General features: G+C 44.8%; 2 protein-coding genes and 1 pseudogene across 3 annotated transcripts; 1 reads left to right on the top strand and 2 right to left on the bottom strand.

The window, feature by feature from the left end:
* The window catches only part of LOC102855410, a 13,867-nt pseudogene extending 7,963 nt beyond the window's left edge, over positions 1-5,904 (bottom strand).
* Positions 2,401-19,341, top strand: SLC25A44 (solute carrier family 25, member 44). 2 transcript variants are annotated; one of them, XM_006895765.1, is made up of 4 exons: positions 2,401-2,416; positions 7,818-8,447; positions 17,283-17,410; positions 19,150-19,341. In XM_006895765.1, exons 2-4 carry the CDS (start codon positions 7,823-7,825, stop codon positions 19,339-19,341), a joined length of 945 nt encoding a protein of 314 aa, XP_006895827.1. In that variant the 5' UTR covers positions 2,401-2,416; positions 7,818-7,822. The 2 variants fall into 2 exon arrangements, with proteins under 2 accessions (XP_006895827.1, XP_006895826.1); XM_006895764.1 differs by lacking the exon at positions 2,401-2,416 and having other exon boundaries at positions 7,823-8,447; positions 17,259-17,410.
* Positions 10,458-11,108, bottom strand: LOC102863557 (fatty acid-binding protein, epidermal-like). The gene has a single exon (XM_006895763.1). The coding sequence runs from the start codon at positions 11,079-11,081 to the stop codon at positions 10,647-10,649; it is 435 nt and encodes a 144-aa protein (XP_006895825.1). The 5' UTR covers positions 11,082-11,108; the 3' UTR covers positions 10,458-10,646.
* Positions 19,342-21,431: the final 2,090 nt, after the last annotated feature.

The following is a 21,431-nucleotide window of genomic DNA, read 5'->3' as shown; positions in this document are numbered from 1 at the left end:
GGAGTATCAGACAGTGCGATTGGCACAGGACAGAGCGGAGTTTAGGGCTGTTGTACATAGGGTCGCTATGAGTCGCAGGCGACTCGACGGCACATAACAAAAACATAACAACAACATACTTTAGTCTTTAATATCCTTGCTCTATAACACTTTAAAGAAGTTCTGGGCTGCAGGTTTTCCCAATGCAAAATGTCTTTTGATTTTTAAAAATATTTTTTTTTAATTTTCATTGATTATACAAAGACATTTGACTGTGTGGATCACAACAAATTTTGGCTAACTTTGAGAAGAATGGGAATCCCAGAGCACTTAATTGTGCTCATGTGAAATGTATACTTGGACCAGAAAGCAGCAGTCAGAACAGAGCAGGGAAACACAGCATGGTTCAGGAACAGGAATGGGATGTGTCAGGGATGGATCCTATCTCTCCACACCTTTTCAATCTATACATAGAACAGATCATTCAGGAGCTGGACGTTATGAGGAGGAATGTGGCATCAGGACTCGAGGAAGACTCTGTCAGGCCCAGACCAACGTCAAAGAGAAGAATGAAGAATTCAACAAAGGAGTCAACAAAGGATGTCAACAAAGGAGTGAACAGCTTCGCCCACCTGGCTAAACCACAATGGAATGTCCTTCTCTTCCCTCCCTAAAGACTTTTACTATAAAAATCTGCCAACTCACCTTGGGGCATTGTTACCTCCTAGTCTTCCTTGAGTGCAGTGTGAAGACCTAACATCCTGGTGTACAAAACCCGGGAAAGGAGTCAAGGTATGTTGTACCCCCGCTCTCTTTTGGGGCAAGTGTGGCGCCCCTCAATCTCTCTCTCGAACCTACCAGCTCGCATAGTGTCAAAACTTCAATGATAACGAAACAGACACAGTCCCATTTCTTTCCTCTTCTCCCATTTTGTGTGCATGCCTGCTAACTGAACACTTTGAGTGCTTGTGAAGAGGCTCCATGACTGACACTACTCTGAAGCAACCGAGTTTGATTGGGCCCCCACCTGCGGTTCTGTGGGGTTGTCATATGGCTTAGTGGTGGTTTAGGGGATCCTCTAGGGACCCCAAGCAGGCGTGGGCTTGATATGGGCACACCTATTGCTAAGAACACGCTGGAGGGATGCCTGCATGGACTGAGGGGACAGATCCTCTCCTGTCTATTTCCATCCATTTTGTGCTTATGTCCAGTTGTCAGTAATGTCCACTTTCCTTGAACTCCTCACTCTTTCTTGGTGGGAGTTATCTGGCACATCCTCCCATCAAGAACTCTTTGCCCCTATTCTTCTGACTTCTGCCTCTCCACTCTCAGACTTCTTTTCTGACTTCTCTCTCCCTCAGAAATGTCCATTTGCTCATAAAATTTCCCAGGCACTTTCCAGAACATTTTGCCACAGGCATTTTGCCTCCAGGTATTTTGAACTCCCTCGGGATTCAGGTCTGTCCCTATCTGTGCATATATCCATTCCCCCCACCCCCCACCCCGCAGGCCTGGAACCCACCCAAACTCCAGGCATTTCCAGGCTACTGATTGTGGTAGGGGACATCCACGCCATCTTTTAGCCTTTCCCAGAATCTGAGGCTTCCGGCTTTCAGAGACGCTCTGAAATCTCAGCTCCCCTCACCCATGGACCTGAGATTGTTAATAATTACAGCTTGCTTGGTTCCACGGTCAACACTCTTGGTACCAGCAGTCAAGAAACCAGGAGATGTATTGTACTGGCAAAGTATGCAGTTAAGAACCTCTCCAAATTATCGATGAGTAATGATATCAGTTTGAGGACTAAGGTGCGTCTGATTCAGGTAATCGTCTTTCCCATCATTTGCTATGCATCTGAGCTGGACAATGAACAGAGATAACAGAAGAATTGATGCCTTTGAGCTGTGGTGTTGGAGAAAAGCACTGAACATGCCATGGACGGCCAAAAGAACAAACAACTGTCTTGGAGTGAGTGCAGTCGAGTGCTCTTTGGAGACAAGAATGATGATGTTGTTAGGAGGTGGTATTCCTTGGAGAGGGTCTTGATGACGGGAAGGGTGAAGGGTCGGCGAAGGAGAAGACCCTCAACCAGGACAGGCAGTGACTGCCACAATAGGCTCTAGTGTGTCTGGAAGTGTGAAGATGGCACAGGATAGGACTGGGTTCAGATCCGATGTTCACAGGGTCGCTATGAGTCGTAAGACTGGACGGCACCTAACAACAACTGAAATGTAATCATGACGCTACATCTCCAAAGGAAACAAATTCCCGGAGTTTTCAGCTATATTATAAGCAATCTCAGGAGCTCCTGTATACTTTTTAAAATTCCAATACACCGGGCAGGTAGCCAGTTTACACGCTGCTCTTCTAAAAACAGTCCGGTTGCTGGTTCTCCGGGAAACAGAGAGCGAGGCGAAGCCGCAGAGGCGTGCCCCCGGCCGAATCCGATAGGTCCCGGGCCCGCCCGCCCCCGCTTTTCCGGGGAGAGGCTCAAAGGCTCCCAGCGCTATTGGTGTCCGCGCTCTCCGCTCTTCTCCACCCCCAGGGCCTGAGGGAGAGAGGGGGGCCGGAATGAAAGCGACACAACTTCCGGTTCCGGCAGCACCGGGAGCCGGGTCGTGATGGAAGATGCGACCTGAGGCCGGCAGTCGTCGGGAACGGGGGCTAGAGTGGCACCTGCGGCCGAGGGATCCAGGCTTGCAGTTCCCCGCAGGCGCAGCCTGGCCGCCGGCATCTGAGAAGGTGAGAAACCAGGGGCGGCTTGCAGTGTGAGGACTAGGGCGTCAGGACGCGCACTTGTCAAGGAGTCCGTGGTGGCTGCAGTGCCCGGGTAGCCTCCGCGGAGTTTTGGGTGACCCCATTGAGAGCATCTAACAGAGAAACGTAAGGTTTGCTTGGCAGTGCATGAAGCATGGCGAAAGGTGACATGCCTGAGGACCTATGTAGGCGCCAGGATCGAATCGAAGCTGCATAAAAGCGGTATCTGTCACGTGGAATGCATGGACAGGGTTGTCATGTGGTGTCTGTGATGAGGGATCACGTGGCTACCTATATACGACCAAAGGAAGGTTGGCTGAAGAGTTCACCACGTCTGAAGATGATGAAGTCATCACTAGGAATCTTGAGTAGTTGTGTTCTTAATCTCAGGTGAGGAGATTGCCCATCCTTCTCCCTGGGAGCAGCTGGTGGATTCGAACCGGAGATACAGCGCAGCTTCTTTTTACTAGGCTAGCAGAGCTCCCTAAGGACCTTGAGTAGGGAGATGTATATTAAATAGAACACGAGGGCAAGCCTTTCAGTGTATTTACAATTCATGTAAGACAGCTCCCAAGATGTAGAGCCCTGAGGAAAAGATGGAGATACAGATGCAGTAAGGAAAATGGAGAGAGGAGAAGAGGTTGGTCTCTGTGCTTGTTTCTGGGTGAGATGTGAAGACCAAGACCAATGGGTGTCTTCTTGTTTGGTGGGGGTTGTCAGTGGAAAACATCGGACTGGACCAAGTGGTCATCTTTGGATCCAGTTCTGATGACATGTCAGGATGGAGTCAGAGCTCTTGCCAAGTCATTATAGCTTTGGGCTGGTAGATATGAGCAGAAGAATCACTATACCAGCAGTCTTTAATATTTAGTACACTGTGTCCCAAACATTGATAAATATGTAAATCACTTGGGGATCTTGTTAACATGCTTAATCAGCATGAGGTGGGGTGTAATATGTATTTCTAACAAGCTCCCAAGGGTGCTGCGGTGGCTTAGTGGTAAAGAGTTGCTCTGTCAATCCAAAGGCACCTGGTTCAAATCCACCAGTTGCTCTTCAGGAGAAAAACATGCATTCTCCTCCCATGCTATTTACTACCTCAGAAAACCCACTAGTGGCACAGTTATGAGTCACTTCAGACTTGCTAGTACACAACAAACAACAGCAAGCTCTCTGGTGATGCTAATGCTATTGGTCTGTAAACTGTTAATAGTGGCTCTGACTAGTAGATCTTTCTACAATGGCAAACATTTAATTGTTAACAGAATGCTTTCCTTTCCTAAATATTAACTCACTGGAGTTGCTTCACGACTCTTCTACAAATGAGAAAACTGAGTTTCAATGAAATTAGTTACAGTGCACATTGTTGTTGTATCCTGTGCTTTTGGAACCTCTCCGTAGCTCGCCCTCCAGCTAGTTTTCAGAGGCAGTAAATCGCACAGAAGACAGCATGTCGCCCTAGTCCCAGTAAATCTAACTACTAGTGTTCTTTCTATTGTGACACCACTCTCTTTCAAGTCAGCATCTTATCTCAGAACTTAGTATTACTGATTTGTATTTACTGTTTAGTAAATGTGAAAGGAGAGATGGGCATACCTGAGTCAGTTCATCCCTCCCCACCAGTTGGGATGGCTTCTGACATCTTAAGTGGCGATTCCTAGACAAAATGTTTGCTAATCCTGACTGTCAGCTGGGTCAGCACAGGAAAGCTCTTCAGCTTTGTGTCTGAGCAGTGTTCAAAGCTGGGAGAAAATCTAGAATTAGAGTTGTGCAGATAAAAAGAAATCAGGCTCCCTGAGTTGAGGTTGAAGGAAGTTGGCATAGCAGTATCTGCATAGAGGATTTTCTGAAAGAGGAACTGGTTTGATATTTCAGCAGGAATTTAAGAAGAGGTTATAACAAAGAGCAGGCCTACATTTAAGAGCAGCCTCCACTCAGTAGAGGGTACTGGTAATCGCAATGCATTTCTCTTTCCAGCTGGAGTAGCTTATTTTTTTGAGGCATGACCTTTAGTAGTTTTCTTTTGTCGCCATGGTGATGATGGGACTCTCCTGCCCCAGAAATTCCCCTCTCCTTTAAGGGAATTTGATATAGACTGGTTTGTGTGAGAGATGAGGAAAGGGTTGGGGATACTGGATCCTTCTTTGTCATTGTCATGAAGAGTTGTTGGTCTGCTATGTTTTAGCTCAATGAGTGAGAAGGTACACATAGAACCAGGATCTTGAATGAAATCCATTACTGCTCTGTGACACTCAGTTGTTTTGCCCTTCTGCCCTGCTTAGCACGTGAGCCTAGTAAGAGGCCCCCAGCTTGAGCCTTGCTGTTTTTGTCCTGTCACAACAACATGCCTGTTCAGCTGCTTGTCTTAGCCACTCCACACACGCACTGCAAAAGCAGATGCAATTCTAGGTTTGTCCAGCACAAAGCTAAAAAAAATCCCTGGCCTCCTGCAGAGCCATGAGCTTCTGCTTCACCTTTAAGTGGCTTTAGACCAAAGAGAACGATTTGTTTTGGAACTGTTCAGCTCCCAAGGGGATGAAGACATGGTGGTGGAGAGGAGAAACCTTGGCTCACATCCTTCCTTCACCACTACCCTGATGCATGCCTGTTACTTTTAACCTACTTGACCTTCTATTTATTCATTTGTTGAAACTGTCTAACAGTATGTACACAGGTTAATTGTAAAGATTACATGTGCTAATAGATGTCCAATAAATCTTAGGGTCTCTGTATCCCTCCTCAGCTCACAGTGCTATTGAAAACATGACCGTGGAGGTATTGAATGATAAACTCTCTAGGATGGAAACATCGTGTTACTATCTCCCACCATCTCTTGAAAGGTTGAAGAGAAGTTTGTCCTAATGGATTTGGTGGGTGTCTTAGGCTGAAGCTGGGAGTTGGGGATACCTTCATGCACGGCAGTGGCTCATCTGTGCTTCGGGGGTCAGCTGTTCTCCTGACTGCAGAAACTAACCTCACCTTTAGCTCAGTTTCCTCAGCTCAGATTCTCCAATCTACTCAACCTACATAATTTCTGTTTTCTCAGTTCCAACCTTTTGTTCTCTCCCTTTCACTGTCTACACATACTCCTTCTCCCTTTCCAGGGATCCTGTCATGTTTACCTGTATCTGACCCCTGCTTCACCTTGAGGAAAACTTCAGCTCTCATGTACTCAATTTGCACTGCAGGTAACCCGTACTTTTTATGACAGTAATGTAGTTGAGGACAGAGATTTCTGAAAAGTTGTCCTTGCTCTTACACTGCCTTCCATAGTCAAACTGAGGGCAGTTCTCATGGAATAGAAGCTACCCGAAGCCTGTGTTGCGAAGTTTGGTTGAAGGTGGTTGAGGACAGACCTGTGTAAGCATCGCTCTGAGGTGTGTCATAGTACTGGCACTGGGCTTGCTGGTGTAGAGCATTATAGCTCTCTAGAGTTGACCCTGAGATGTGGCTGCCTCTTTTTCTAGCCCTAAGAGAATTTGCTTAAAGTTGGGAACCTTTTATTACCTACCTCCTTGAATATAATGAGTCACTTCCCCCTCTACCTGATAAATTTCCAATATACCATAGAACAAGGGTAAGTTACCATGAAATGTATCTAATATATGATGTCTTTTGGTTGGCACTTCCTAAGTTGGAAAGTGATTCGTTTTATTTGAAATTTCAAGTAATGAATATAGTTATTGTGAAGGTTGCATGTACATTAATTTGCCCTCATTTCTTTATCTCTGTATTTTATATCCATTCCCCAGAGTGATACGATTTCCTTCAACAATGAGATGCTTAAAGGCAAAGTCTTTATATTACTTGAGGTTGTGGTTTATCTGCTTAGGGATGGAAAGGGTCAACCATGTCCTCTACCATGTAGTTCTCAAGTCCTCACAGGAAAACCACTTACTCTCAGGAGGTTCTTTTCTGTTCTCCTTTGGTGTGAGTTATCTAATAACCAAAGAAAGGACTCTGACCTTTGGCCTGTACTTAGCTTTCTGACTTAGCTTTCTTTTCACTGGAGAGAGAGGAGGTGACGGGGGTGCCCTCTGGCGTGAAAGTCCCACTTATCCTTTTCTCCACACTTTATCCTAATATACGCTGGAGAGAATATGAGAAGCATAGGTCAGGAGACCCCAGAAGGGCCAACACCCGAAACCAGAAATAAAGTGATAATAAAGAGTCAGATGATAAATGGTGCTAAGAGGATGCCTAGGGTAAAAGGCCAAAAATGGTGGTGCTTCCGTGAGCCTGCTCAGTGTCACTTACATTTAAAGGCCCTCCCTGCATTCTGTTAGATGGTTAGTTTTCCTGCACCTTCCTCAGCTCTGCCTGGGTCAGCCAGAGGTGAGTGATCCTTGCCCAGAGCTGTACTATCAGGGTGCGGGCAGAGGACTGAGAGTAGATGCTCTTAAAGGAGGAGGTAAAGGAGCCAGGTGGTCACTGAGGTGAGAAACTATTTCTTTCTTTTTTAAAAATTTTATTTTATTATTTTTGTGTGTGTGTACCGTCAAATCAGATCTGACTGGTCCAGGAGGAGATTGTCCCTCCTTCTCCAGCAGAGCATCTGGTGGATTTGAACTGCAAACCTCTGGGATTGCAGTGCAGCTTCTTGCCACTAGGCCACCAGAACTCCCTGAGAAACTACTTTTTTTAAAAAAATTATTCTATTTTGTGTGTGTGTGTGTGTGTGTGTGTGTGTGTGTGTGTGTGTGTGTTTGTGTGTACGGTCAAATCGGATCTGACTGGCACAGGAGGAGATTGTCCCTCCTTACCCGGCAGAGCATCTGGTGGATTTGAACTGTGTGCCTCTGGTATTGCAGTGCAGCTTCTTGCCACTAGGCCACCAGAGCTCCCCTGAGAAACTACTTCTTGATGAGGGGACCCGAGTTGGGAAGTACTGGTTGGGGGGTAACATCCTAATCTAAGAAGGAAGACTCTGGTGGGGTTTGGAAGAGCCAGGCTGGTTGAATTCTAAGCTATAAGGGTGAGTGCCCCAGGAGATGATGGTCTAGACAGAAGGAGAAGAAGAAAGGCAAAGTCCTGACCTCTTCCTCACATCTCTGCACCTATTCAAATCCCCTTGCCTGCAGGTACAATGGAGGACAAACGCAACATCCAGATCATTGAATGGGAACACCTGGACAAGAAGAAGTTCTACGTCTTTGGAGTGGCAATGACAATGATGATCCGTGTCAGCGTCTACCCATTCACCCTCATCCGTACCCTACTGCAGGTTCAGAAGGGCAAGAGCCTTTACCAGGGGACATTTGACGCCTTCATCAAGATTCTCCGGGCAGATGGGGTGACCGGTCTGTACCGGGGTTTCCTGGTCAACACCTTCACCCTCATCTCTGGCCAATGCTATGTCACCACTTATGAGCTCACTCGGAAGTTTGTATCTGACTACAGCCAGAGTAACACAGTCAAATCACTGGTGGCAGGTGGCTCAGCCTCCCTGGTGGCCCAGAGCATCACGGTACCCATTGATGTGGTTTCCCAGCATCTGATGATGCAGCGCAAGGGGGAAAAAATGGGTCGCTTCCAGGTGCATGGGAATGCAGAGGGACAAAGAGTGGTTGCTTTTGGCCAAACCAAGGACATCATCAGGCAGATCCTACAAACTGATGGGCCTCGAGGCTTCTACCGAGGCTATGTGGCTTCACTGCTCACCTACATCCCAAATAGTGCTGTCTGGTGGCCCTTCTATCACTTTTATGCAGGTAAGTGGTGTTCCAGAGAGGGATGCGAGGGCCGAGCTTGTGAATGTAGCTGAGATGCTGTGGCTCTATGCATGTTGCAGAAAGGCAAGATTTAATGGCAGAAGGAGAGAGTGAACTGTTCACTCATTAAATTTTTATTGTTATATGCAAAGAAGGTTCAAAGATTAATAAGGCCTGGTTTTTGCCTTCATCGAGTTTGTAGTAAAGTAGAAGGGGTACCATAAAAATAAAACAAACCCACTGTTAAGTCATTTCTGAGTCTTAGTGACTCTGTTGTTAGTTGTTATATGTTGTTGAGTCAGAACCGAATTGCACAGGAGGAGATTTTGTGTCCATCTCTCGTGGAGCAGTTGGTGGATTCGAACCACATTCCTTTGGGATTGCAGTGCAGCTTTGTAACCACTAGGCCGCCAGAGACTTTATAGGATGGAAAAAACCCTGTTCTTTAGGGTTTCTGAGACTGTAAATCTGTCTCCTGCAGAGTGACCGGTGAGTTTGAACAACTGGCGTTTAGATTAAGTTGATTCTGATGCATAGCAACACAGTGAACAGAGTAGAACTGCCCATAAGGGTTTCAAGGCTGTGAATCTTTATAGATGCAGGCTACTTCTTTTTTCTCTTTAGAGTGGCTGGTGAGTTCTAACTGCTGCTGGGTTATCAGCTGAAATATTTAGCTGCTATAGCACGAGGGATTCTTTGTAGGGGCAGTAAGGCAGTTAAACAGGTAACGATGGATAGAACAGTTCTAGATGCTCTTGGTACATTAGAATCAACTAAGGTTAGTTAGAGTATTGACCAAGAATTGGAAGGTGGAGAGATTAAAACCCATGGACTGTTTGGCTCCTAGTGAGCTTTTGAGTTTGATGCCTTTCCTCAACATTGTTAAATTTAAAGTCAGTTATAACCTTGAACTTCTCTTCTTATAATGCATCTCGTTTATAAAACATTTTACTTGTCTTAAGCATTTCCTAGATATGGAGTTACTGGATCAGAAGAAAGCATTAAGGGCCTTGATAAGCATATTTTCAGATTTGCTTTTGAAAGGACAGAACACATTGTCAAGAATAGACGTTTTCAGGTCACTACTACAGTCTTTGCTGCAGACTCCTTACTCTTCACAGTAGGCAGTCTTTCTGAGCCTATCTAAAACTTTTCAGATCATACTTTGTCATGATTTCCTGGCTTTGCAATTATTCCGTTTCTGTGGTTCTGTGCTTTTTTCATACTCCTTTTTTTCTGATTATACCTTTGTGAAGATGCATGGCAGAGGCCTCCAACTTCACACGGTGCAAGGAGGATCAAGATCAACAGCTCAAGGCTGATTCCTGAGAGGCTCAGGTCAGACATACTTCCCTTCTCCAATCTTGTTACCATTTCTGACACTAGCTTTTCCACACATGGTACTCTCTGTTTCCCTGCTGGGATTCAGAAATCATTGCAGTGGGTACACAGAACTCAGATTATACTCTCAATTATTGGCCTTTTTAGAGAAGTAATAGATTACTAGTTAGGATCAGAAGTGACCCAGGGTACAGTTCTTCAATCAAGATAGCTTCATCTCAGGGAGCTCTGGTATCCTACTAGCAAGAAGCTGCATTGCAATCCCTAAGGCACGTGGTTTGAGGCCACCTGCTGCTGCTTGGGAGAAGAATGAGCAATCTCCTCCCAGGCTCTGGGTCGTTTCTGACTCTGTGCTACACAACAAGATAGCTTCATCTCATCCTTGCCCATAGGCACACCTCTCTTGAACAAGTGTTACAAAGTCTTTAGGATAACCCACTCCACCATCAAAGTCTCAAAGGATGTCAAAATGAACCAGTCCCCTCATTAGGGTTCTATATATCTTATTTGCATGTTCCATCCCTGTAAGTCCTTGGAAAAGTAAAGGTCAGTGAAGGAGAGGAAATCTCTCGGTGAAATGGCTTGTCACAATGACTGCAGCAATGGGCTTATGCACATTGGAGGTTGTGAGAACGGTGCAGGCTCATGTGAGTTTTTTTTGTTTGTTTGTTTTTATTAGCACAAACACATTTATTTACTAACCAAGGAGATGATTCTACTTAAACCAACACTTTGAAATAGCTGCATGTAAAATGTTTGTGGCAGAAAGAAATGAACACAGTAGTGGGGAAAAAACCAACAAAATAAAGAAGCGGTATGGGGATCTGCTCATTGAACTGAGCTTGTTCATTCTTATAACTAATTCCTTTCCAAAGCAAAGATGGAATTTTCTACTTTTTCATAGATCCGAGTGCAGGTGACATTGTTCATAACACATTCCACCACTAATTTCCCATCTTCCAACTTTCTGGTGATTGTGCTCTCCTTCCCATCCCACTCCTGGCGCTGAACCAAGGCACCATCGGTAAAGTTGCAGACACTCTGAGTTTTTCTGCCATCAGCTGTAGTTTCTTCAAACTTTTCTCCCAGGTTACAGGAGAATTGTGTTGTTTTCAAGGTGCTTTTGGTTTTCACGGTGAGGGCTTTGCCATCAGAAGTGATGATACAATCTGGCTTGGCCATTGCGCGCATTTTCCGCAGAGCCATTCCCACTCCCAGTTCCTTCATGTACTTGTCAAAGCCTTTGCTGTCTACCAGGCGCCATCTTCCTACCAGCTGCTGAACGGTGGCCATGATGGGTGCTGAGCGGAGGGTGTGCAGAGGAGGCAGACGAGGGCTGGGCGCGTCAGGAGAGCGCAGCATTCATGTGGGGTTTTGATCAGTTGCACTACAGTCACTGTGAGTCAGAGTGAACTTGATGTCAGCTAACAACAGCAACATCCCACGAGTGTGCCAGGCCCCTTCTTAGGTCATTAGCAAGCTGTCCGGTCTCCTTAGTGGGCCTCCTGTACCTCAGCTGTAGAGTCCTTCTTAGTCATTTGATGAGAGTTAACAAACCATGACTACTACTTTTTACTGTGTACCATCGAGTTGAAACTGACCTTCCAGCAGGTTTTCATTGGCAGTTTATCGCATGAGAGTTAGATTAGATTACCCATCTTTCTTCCATGGAGCACCTGGCAGATTCAAATCTTATGCACAATTCCTTACTTCTAGGCCACTGTTTACTATACTGCATGCCATCCCATGGCCCTTCTTTCTTACCGGATGGACTATGTTTCATCTCACGATCATTTTACCAGTCCAAACAGTCACTGACAGTCTTTCATTAAGGGTGAGATTACTCAACACACCATCTAATCTGTTGACATTCTTCAAAATTTGTCTTCACTCTTTCTGGGGAGCTCTGGTGTCACTTTTTATAGCTTCTCATAAAATTTAACTGAAAGAAAATTATTTTTCCATTGCTCCGAGCCTCAGAGATAACAGCATAGCAAAACTATAGCAAAAGGGACTTTAGGTTTGGCCCCTGTACTCTAGTACGTAAGTGCCTCCCCTGTCGTCTTCTTCAAACAGTTACCCAAACTCCTTACCTCTACGTCAGAATCAACTCAGCAACTCCAGTGGGTTTTCAGGAGGCTGCAAATCACGTATCTTTATCCCTTGAAGTTGTTAGTGGATTTGAACTGCCAGAGAGGCTCTGCCTTTGGGTAAGCAGCTCAACCGCCTATGAACTGCACCACCAGAGCTAGAGCTGCCTTTTACAATAGTTACAGCTTTTATGATTATAATTAATACTGTTAGCAATCACTGCTGACTCATATAAACATATCAATCTGCATTTTCTCAGACCCATTAGGAAAAGAGGACACAATTCAGTGCAGATCCTCCCTTTCCTTTTGAAGCTAAGCAAACCCTTGAACGTGTGTAAGCCAGCTACTTCATAGATTTATCTGCACCCATTTTTAGATAGCCAGTATTTGAAATTGTCTCTTTCAAACCAGTGTTCTGACACAAGCATGTCCCTTGATCTTTAAAGACTCTTCTATATGTTTGGAGTTTTGAACATCTGCAAAGTCAGATCTAGAGCAGATCGTCAGATGGCAACAGTCTGCATCAGCTCACAATGTCAGACATCGTTTTCTTCATTTGTTTGAGTTTTGGTCAGCTCATCCTTGCCCCAGGGAATCGGTCAGTGAGTACCAGCTGTAGGCTCACAAGGCCACACACAGCTGCTCTGCCAGCCAGCCGCTCTTCTCTTGCTGTCTAATCCCTAAACTTTCTGGGTTTGGTCAGCAGGTACAGTGGAATGTGTTCTAACTTATGCTGTGTCTTCCCCACTTCTGTCATTGAGTGGAACCAAGTTGTCACCACAAGCAGGCATATCAGGCTTTCTTTTTACTTGCTGGCTCCCTTTAAGTGCTATTCCAAAAAGAAGGGTCTTCTAAAAAGGCTTGAAATTTATAAGTAAAACAGTCTATCTCTCCTTTTTAATTCAGTTCCTTCTTTCAAATGCAAATTTTCTGTTCTCTCAAGAGTTCTGGGAGGTGCTTAAGTTTTCTACATAATCTCTCAATGAAGTTCTAAGCTTCCAGGAGCCCCCTTTATGACCAGCATAGGCCTCTAACTATATATACAGGGTTTCTGGGTTGAAGCATACAGGCTACTTCCTTTTAGCATATCTAATCAGTATAATTGGCTGAAGATGAAATTACATATTCCCTGTTTTCTACAATACCTAATATTCACTCCCATGAGATATTTAGGTCTGTTTTACAATACTGTTGTTGTGTACTGTTGAATTGGAAATGGCTCATCACTGACCATCCAGTGGGTTTTCAGAGGCAGTAAACGCATGGAAGAGATTGCCTGCCCATCTTTATCCCAAGGTTCAGCTGGTGGATTCGAACTGTGTTCCTTTGGTTGGCAGTACAACTCCTTACTGTTCAGCCACCAGAGCTCCCATTTATAACACTAGGTAGAAAGAACATCCCATATCCTTGGAATAGTCAAATAAACACTTTCTTAAAATCTTCTATTTTCATCTCTTCATTCCTTGACTGCCTGTCCTTCATTCTAAACTATTGCTTTCTTCCGACTTTACATGTCAATGGTCTTGTCCTCTGAGTCACTGAGGCTTGAAGCTTGTTGTTTGACAACTTCCTCCTCCTCTTCCTCCCCTCATCTACTTCTGGTTAGGACAGGCTGCCTTTCCCAACTTTCTCTTAATTTCTTCTGCCTTCCCTGGAAACCGTGCCTCTGGAACCTCCTTCCAGAAGTGCTACATCCGCCTTCTAGCTGCTGTGTGGGTGCAAGCTCTCTTCTTTACCACACACCAGGCATATCCTTAATAGATTAATTAATAATTGTGAAGTTCCTGCTGTGCATGTAAGAAAATCCAAATTCTTCAAGCTTCCCTTTCCAGTGAAATGTTTCTACAGCTCTGTTATGCACAGCTTTGGCTGCAGCCAGTGCAGGTTCCTCACATGCGTTCCTCAGTCATGGGTCTCTCCCACCTCTGTGCCTTCCTTATGCCAGCCCTCTACCTGGTATGCCTTCCAGATCCATGTATCGCTGGTGAAACCATGGCTTGCCTTCAGTCCTCCTTGCTTCATCCTCTCCCTTAACCCACAAGTGACCTTTCCCTTCTTTCCACTCTCTTGGGTTTTGTATGGGTTTTTCCTCCTCCAATCTTTCTTTATGCAATTGTAACATTTTGCCTTAATATCATCTGTGTCCTTGGATGGAGGAGACTAGTATTTATTGAATGCCTTCTGTTGCTAGGCTTTGTATTAAGACCTTGTATCTCTCATTATTCTCAGAACAACCCTGTGATGTTGGTGTCTTCACAGGATACCGTCCCTGACATCCCAGTCTAGACCTGGTTCCTTTTTATATGTTCTCATAAATCCACTTATCTTTATCTTATTACTTATCTTTTAGAACACTTTTAGAACACTTAGCTGAATTTGTAAAGATGCATTGATTGGTATGATTATTAAGTTAGTGTCTCTTCCTTTACTAGACTGCAGCTCTAGGGTCTGTGTCTGTTTTTAACCACTGTTGTACCTGATGAAGTGTAAGTGCTCAGTAAATATTTATGGAATGAGTAGATTGGGTCTTGTCATTCTCTTGCTTAACAATCTGCCAGCGCTGCCTGCCCTATGGACACTTAGAATCAAATTCTGTTTCCTACTGATGGTCTACACAGCTCTTCGTGATCGGGCTCCTGTCTGCCTTCTCTAGCCCCATCTCGTGGTTCTCACCCCTTGCTCACCCTTGCCCACCCTCTCCCATTCTCAGTTTCTGCTGCACACCAGGCTGTTCCCACTTTGCAGACAATGTCCTTGCTCCTCTGAAGACTCTCTCCCCTGCTCTTTGTGTAGCAGATGCTTCCTTACACACCAGGCCTCAGCTTATATGTCATCTGAGCAGAGACTCTTTAACCACGCTCTTAGAAAGAACACTCTTTTTGTTTTCTCTTCCAGGCCTTGTTTCCTTAGACCATTTGTTAGAATTTGCAATTATTATACCTCTGACTCTCACCTCTCAATTAGAATGTAAGTTCCATGAAGGCATCTCTGTTTTGTGCCTAGTACTTAATCTCTGTGCCTGGCATCCATTATTACCTTCAATAACAAAAAAACCCCAAGCCCACTGTCAATGAATGGATCATAACTTGTAGTGACCCTGTAAGAAGATAATGGAACTGTCCCTAGGGTTACAAAAGCTGCAGATCTTTGCAGAATCAGACTCTCATCATTCTCCCACAGAGCAGCTGGTGGTAAGTTTGAACCACTGATTTTTTAGTTAGCAGCCCAATATTTTTTACCCCCTGTGCCATTAAGGCTCCTTCATGTCTGTTACTTGCCTAAAGTTGTTTAGCCAAGAGGGACCTAAATCAAGGCTGACAGGTTTAGTCTTCTGGCTTGCAGACAATTAGGTTCTCAATAACATTTATTGAGCAGATAATAGAGAAGAAAGAAGCATATTGGGGTTCTTCCACCTACCCTCTTTTATTTGATTTTTCGTCTTTACCCCAGGCCCCAGGAAAATGGCATGTCTGCATTATCAAAATTGTAAGAAATGGAACCTGTTGTAACTTGCAGTCCTAGGACCAGTGCAGACAGGCCCCAGGGGCTGGAAGTGCCAATCCAGACTCGACCTTCTAATGATTGCAAAATGTCCCCTTTTCAGGAGAAACAGGACACCAGTAAGGCGTAGTCACCAGGCTGTTGGCATCTGTTTGTGTCCTTACCCTAAGGATGAAAGCAATTAGAAACTGAGGGCGAAGTGGTTCTGCCCAGGCTTAAGGAATCCTGCCAGGTCTGCTGGGACCTAGAGGTCCTCACTTCTGCCCTGCAACCCCAACCGCCATTTCTCTCCTAGTGTAAACTAGCAACAATAGGAGCAGAAGTGGAAAGATTAAAGTTATCACTTTAATAACTCGACTGAAGAAGTAAAAAACCAAAAAATGTTTGAAAGGATGAATCTGCTTCACATCACACTCAGTAAAAGCCAGTGTTTTTACTTCTAGGGCCTCATCCCCTGTCCCTGCCTTCACGTGCCAGGGATGCTGTCCTTGCTGCCTCTTTGAGCACCTCAGGCAGTGTCCTGCTGCAGGGTCTTTGTTATGGTGTTACCTTTGATTGGAAGCTCTTCTCCCAGATCTCCCAAATTTTTGCTCAGATATCACCAATTTTGGAGAGACCTTCCATGACTGGGAGTCCCGGAGGCATAGACTGCAGCTAACTAGAAGGCCACACCTCTCTGGCATTTCACATCTACCAGCTGCTCCATAGGAGAAGGATGTGCTTCTCCTGTGTGATTGATTGCCTCTGAAAACCTGCTGAAGGGGTAGCTGTGGGTCTTTTCTGACTCCATAGCCCACAGCAACAACAAAAACAAGCAGCTCCAAGCAAGGGCAATCTCCTCCCATGAAAAGCATAACCTTCAAAATCCAGAGGAGGGTCACCTCTGACTTGAGAGTGAGTTTGAGTTTAAATTTTTTTCCATGACCACCTTGTTTATATTGGCAACACCTCTCCTCCCTTCCAGTGACTCTCCTGTATCTCGCGCCTGCTTCATTCTTGTCTATAGCATTCTTATCTATAGCACATATAACTTGTCTATAGCACATATTACTGTATACTTTTTGTTTATCACCCATCTTCCCCAAGACTGACAATTCCTACCCTTATGTAAATTTTGGAAGAACAGGATTTGAGGCTATTTTATTCATTATTATCCTGGACCTAGGGTGACTGGCCTGTGTTGATCACTCTGTATACCTTTGTTCAGTATGTAGATGTAACCCCAGAGAGGTTAAAGCAAACAAATTGCAGGTGGACTTCGTAGTGATATTGTGAGTGGGTGAACTTGAGTACCATTTCATCATCTTCAAGAGCACCTAGAAAAATTGGGGTTTTTCCTCTTCATTTAGGCTGGAGAAATAACTCACTTCTGAATATGACTTTCCCTTTGTATTGTAAATTTTTAAAATATTTGTGAACATATGTGAATGGTTTAGAATGAAAAAGGTAGGGAAAGATATGCAATAAAGAGCCTCCTCATCCACCTGGGTCACCAGCTCCTTTCTTTAGCAACCACCAGACTAATTCACCACGTATATAAGCGAGTCTGCTGTGTAAGCTTTTCTTGCCTGAGGGTCTGGGAGAGTAAGAGGCATAAGGTGTTTTTATCAGGAAGAATTTTCTGTTCATCAAGTGAAAGGAACCAAAGACTCTTGACCACTTTAAAAGGGTGACATGTCCAAGATGACTGCTGGAAGGAACCTGATGGTTGGGGTTTGTTGTTTTTGTTTTTTTTGTTTTTGGTGGATGCAGATGGAAGATGAAAAAAGAAGGGAAAAAAAGAGGATGAATTTTGATGGCTAATGATGGGCATTTGGTTATTGTTAGGAATGCCACAAGCATAGTGAGGTTTGGGGCTAGTACCTCATGTCTTAAGACATTGGCTTTCTTCTGATTACAGAGCAGCTCTCACACCTCTGTCCTAAAGAGTGCCCTCACATTGTCTTCCAAGCCATCTCGGGGCCCTTGGCTGGGGCCACTGCCTCCATCCTTACCAATCCCATGGATGTCATCCGGACCCGTGTACAGGTAAGACCACTCTCTATTAGAGGACCCATAAGCATTTCACTGATCTCTTTGTCTCAGGAGCCTCTAGTCCAGACAGTCTTCTCTCTTGGTCACCCAAGTCCCTTCCTGTGGTTACTGCTCACTGTGTACAGAAACCATTTAAGCAGTTAGAAGCATTTAGAATGAATGCACTTCTTATCTCTGCTACTTTGCATGCATGCTTCGACTCCTTTATATAACCACCCCCCGCAGGACTCTTTACCAATTTCTTCCAGCCTGTCATTTTATCAGCAGAACCTATAAACCACCCTATCCTCACTTTGCAGGATTATGCTTACTCAAAAAAGCCATGTTGATTTCACAAATCTACTTTTTCTACTTGGCTCTGCGCCCTTTACACACAATGAGAGTAACTGTTCTTGTATGGCTTCTCAGGTTTCCATACTGTATGGTGTGGAGTCAGCAAAAGCACTGGGGGTGCAAAAGCCTTTGGTGGTGCTGAGATTAGAGCCCACCTGTCTTCAGTCAGCTCAGAGACTGACACCAGCTCCTAGACCAGGAGAGCAGGCTGTGCTGTGTAAAGATTTAGGCAGAAAGAAAGGGAGAATATGTGATTTGATAACATTAGCAAACTCTGAAGAACTGCAGCACAGAAACAATCACTGCTTAGTACAGATACTTCCCTGGGACTGCATCACCTTCACAAGGTGGTCATGCCCCTGTCTAAGGGCACCTCCCCACTCCTCCCTGCCCCCTCCTCACTCCCCTCTTCCTCTCCAGTACAAGTAGACCCTGACTTAGGACGTGGTTCTGCCCTGATGACTCTGTTATAAAAGTTAAATACCTCATTTTTGTTTGTTCTCATTATTGCTTTTTACTATCAGTAGCTTTAATAAAATCCAATCTTTGTCTTTGAGGGTTGGGCTAAAGATAATATTAGCAAATTCAATATTGTATGTATTGCATATTACAATAAAATGTACAAAAAGCACAAACCAAACCAGCCAGTTGTAGGCACAGTTTGTCATTACTTGAATGTCTTGTGAGTCAGGGACTGTCTTACTCCCCAAGTCCTCTCCCAGTTCACGTCTTGTTGGCTGCACTGGGGAAGAGTCTGGACTGAGGGAAATCTCTATTATTTTGTTTGACAGTGGACACAGGCTGTTGAGAGATGCCCTTGCCTTGTCAGGCTTCCAGTGTCTTGGAGAAGACAGGCCAGGGTGATCATGGGAGACAACTGGGCCAGAGGGAAGACTCTGACCCTAAGAGTCAAGAGAAATTAAGATGATGAGACTTAAAATCTTGGACTGGCATAGCTACAGAGGACTTTAGGGAAATTTAATCTCCAGCTTCCCTGAAATAAGAAAGGACCTATTCCAAAGAGTCAGAGCTACACAGCTTACTTAATGATATTTATAAAAGCCACAATTTATTGAACACTTTGCATCTATTTAGGCACTGTTTTCAACATTTATGAATATTCTTTTTGTTTAGTGATTTTATGTTTGAAGAAACTGCAAAGTTGTTACGTAAATTGTACACGAGGTTACTCTACTCTGCTAATTTGGGAAGCAGGATTCAAACCCCGGCCACCAGAGTCTGTGCTACAACAATGTGCTGGCTTTGTCCCTCAGAAGCAGTCAAAGTCCTTCTGATTCCCAAGTTCAGTCAGTTCTTTCACATCAGCCTAAGGCAGTGAGAGATTGAGCAGAAGGACTTTGACTGCAATTAATGGCTCTTCACTGTGTTGACTTTTTCAGGTTGAGGGCAAGAACTCCATCATTCTGACCTTCAGACAGCTGATGGCAGAGGAGGGGCCCTGGGGCCTCATGAAGGGCCTCTCAGCCAGAATAATCTCTGCCACGCCCTCCACCATTGTCATTGTGGTGGGCTATGAGAGCCTCAAGAAGCTCAGCTTGAGACCTGAGCTGGTGGATTCAAGACACTGGTAACCAGTGGGTGGACAGAAGCCGTTCTCCAAACTATTGAGTTGGGGCAGAGAGAGAAGGATAGCACCCTCTCCAGAGCCCCCACCCACCTTCAGCCCTGCCTTGAGCCAGGTGGCCTGACTGTGACAAGGACAGACACTTTGAACTGCTCTTGCCGAAGAGGTTCCAAACCTTGACTCCCTTGTCCCTACTGTTGTTAATTCTCTTGCCAAACTGGGCTCCCTCATTCAGTCTCTGTAGTCTCTCACCTTAAAGAAAGCCCCACCTGCCAGCCCTCCTGGCTTCCCCTTCCATTTGTGTCCCTGAGATCCTGACAAGAGCTGTACATAGAGCTTGTTTACTACCACTCATCTTCCTCTTGTGTTTACAGCCCATGTTCCAAGCAACTACCATCAGTCCTCTGCCACTTCATCGTTAAGGCTTGCTTATTTTCACCTTGTAGCAGAGCTGTCCACCATATTACTTTTCCCCTGCCTTTGGCACTAGGTGCCAGGCACTTTTCGCAGGGAGTAGAAGTAGGAAAAAACTGGTTCTCCAGAGAATTTGCCCTGACGCTGGAGGATTTGAGGAGAAATGTTGATACTTTATTTTGTGGGTTTTAGTCTTACTTTTTTAAATAACTTCTGTGAACCAGTATTGTTTTAGTCTTGTGAAAGTACCCATCCTGCAGTTAGAGCCCACCCCTTCCTCAGACAGATGAGAAATGTATTGTTTTTTCATCAGTCCCTGTCCTATCCCTTAAGTCTCAGGAGCCCTGGGATACTCACTATAAGCTGCTGGCTTCCCTGACCTAGATGACTGCAGTGGTGGGCACAGTTCTAAGTGGATTGGGCTGTTTGGGGCACTCTAGACTTGGAACACTTCCCCATAAAGGCATGATGAAAGAATAGCTGGTTTGGAAATTGATTAGAGATGGTGTGAGCCCAGCATCTCTCTTCCCAGGTCAGCTGAACCAAGACTAGGAGAGGGAAGTGGAAGAAGATCGGAGCTCCTGGCAGCTCTGGACAGAAATATGAAAACTCTAATCACTGGAGTCATGGAAACAAATGCTATTGCACAATGGGAATCTCAGATATGAAACAGTTTGTTTTTTGGGTTTTTTTTCTTCCCCCCTTCCCTGGATTTGAACCATTCTCCTAATCATGAGAAAAGTAAAGAATGAATCAGGAAGTCACCCATACCAGAACCACTACATTTACCAGCCTGATACTGCCGAGATATATCTGTTGACCCTCTCTTTGGAGCTGGGCGATGAGCTCTTCTTCATTCCCCAACTTGTGTTCCATGCAGAGAGATGTAGCAAATAGAGTAAGAAGGCATGTCAAAATGCTACGTTTCTACTTAAGATATCTGGCCTGGACAGTCCTTCAAACCTTATTGGTCCCACCCACAGGGAAAGGCCATGGTGCCAATTTGAAAGGTGCTAGTTCCCTGAAGCCTTGGTATTTCTGTGGCTGCCCTACATTTTCTCTCCCTGACAAGATATAAATTTGAAAAATTCTATTTCTATACTTTTATCATCTGCACTGCCCATCTTGGTCTCTCTTTGAGGATTTCTCCTGTTTTATTTTTGTCTTTTCCTGCACTTTATTATGAGAGTCCTCTAATTTTTATCCCTAAGAGGCCATCAAAATTGGCCCACAGATCATCCTCAATCTTCCTTCTCCTCAGCCATCCCTTTATCCTAAGAACTACTAGTTCAGTGGAAAACAGGAGGCCTTGCCTTCTTTCTTCATGCACTTAGCAGACTGATTCCTGGACCCATTTATTCTTTCTAGAGACTTGTCAATTCTACTCCACTATAGTAAAGTGGGTAAATGTGAATGAGAAAGTGGTCTCCTGCCTCTCATTTCTTAAGTGTTTCTCCCTTCCAGACTTTTGTTCTCCTGTACAGTCTATCAGTTTTTGTCTCATCATCTTTCTCACTGTTTTTAGGGGATAATATATGTATCATTAAGGAGGCTCCTTGGCCCCCACATTTTCATCTAATAAATTTAGGGACTGGGGATTGGATTTTATTAAAGTACATTTGGGGAAGAGCTGTTCAATGCGTAGAGAATAAGCATTCATTTTTCCAGCACCAGAGACCTGAC

This window comes from Elephantulus edwardii, unplaced genomic scaffold, assembly GCF_000299155.1.
Source record: "Elephantulus edwardii isolate Elephantulus edwardi_28Jun2011 unplaced genomic scaffold, EleEdw1.0 scaffold00176, whole genome shotgun sequence".
Taxonomy (NCBI): Eukaryota; Metazoa; Chordata; class Mammalia; order Macroscelidea; family Macroscelididae; genus Elephantulus; species Elephantulus edwardii.
The sequence above is the reverse complement of the archived record's forward strand: the minus strand, read 5'-3'. Positions and strand labels throughout refer to the sequence as shown.

What these genes read in the sequence shown, in the direction of transcription:
- SLC25A44 (XM_006895764.1), top strand. Translation starts at nt 7,823, where the DNA reads ATGGAGGACAAACGCAACATCCAGATCATTGAATGGGAACACCTGGAC. An exon ending in CTTCTATCACTTTTATGCAG is followed by an intron (nt 8,448 to 17,258) that starts GTAAGTGGTGTT and finishes TCATGTCTTAAG; the next exon opens with ACATTGGCTTTCTTCTGATT. An exon ending in TCATCCGGACCCGTGTACAG is followed by an intron (nt 17,411 to 19,149) that starts GTAAGACCACTC and finishes TGACTTTTTCAG; the next exon opens with GTTGAGGGCAAGAACTCCAT.
- LOC102863557 (XM_006895763.1), bottom strand. Translation starts at nt 11,081, where the DNA reads ATGGCCACCGTTCAGCAGCTGGTAGGAAGATGGCGCCTGGTAGACAGC.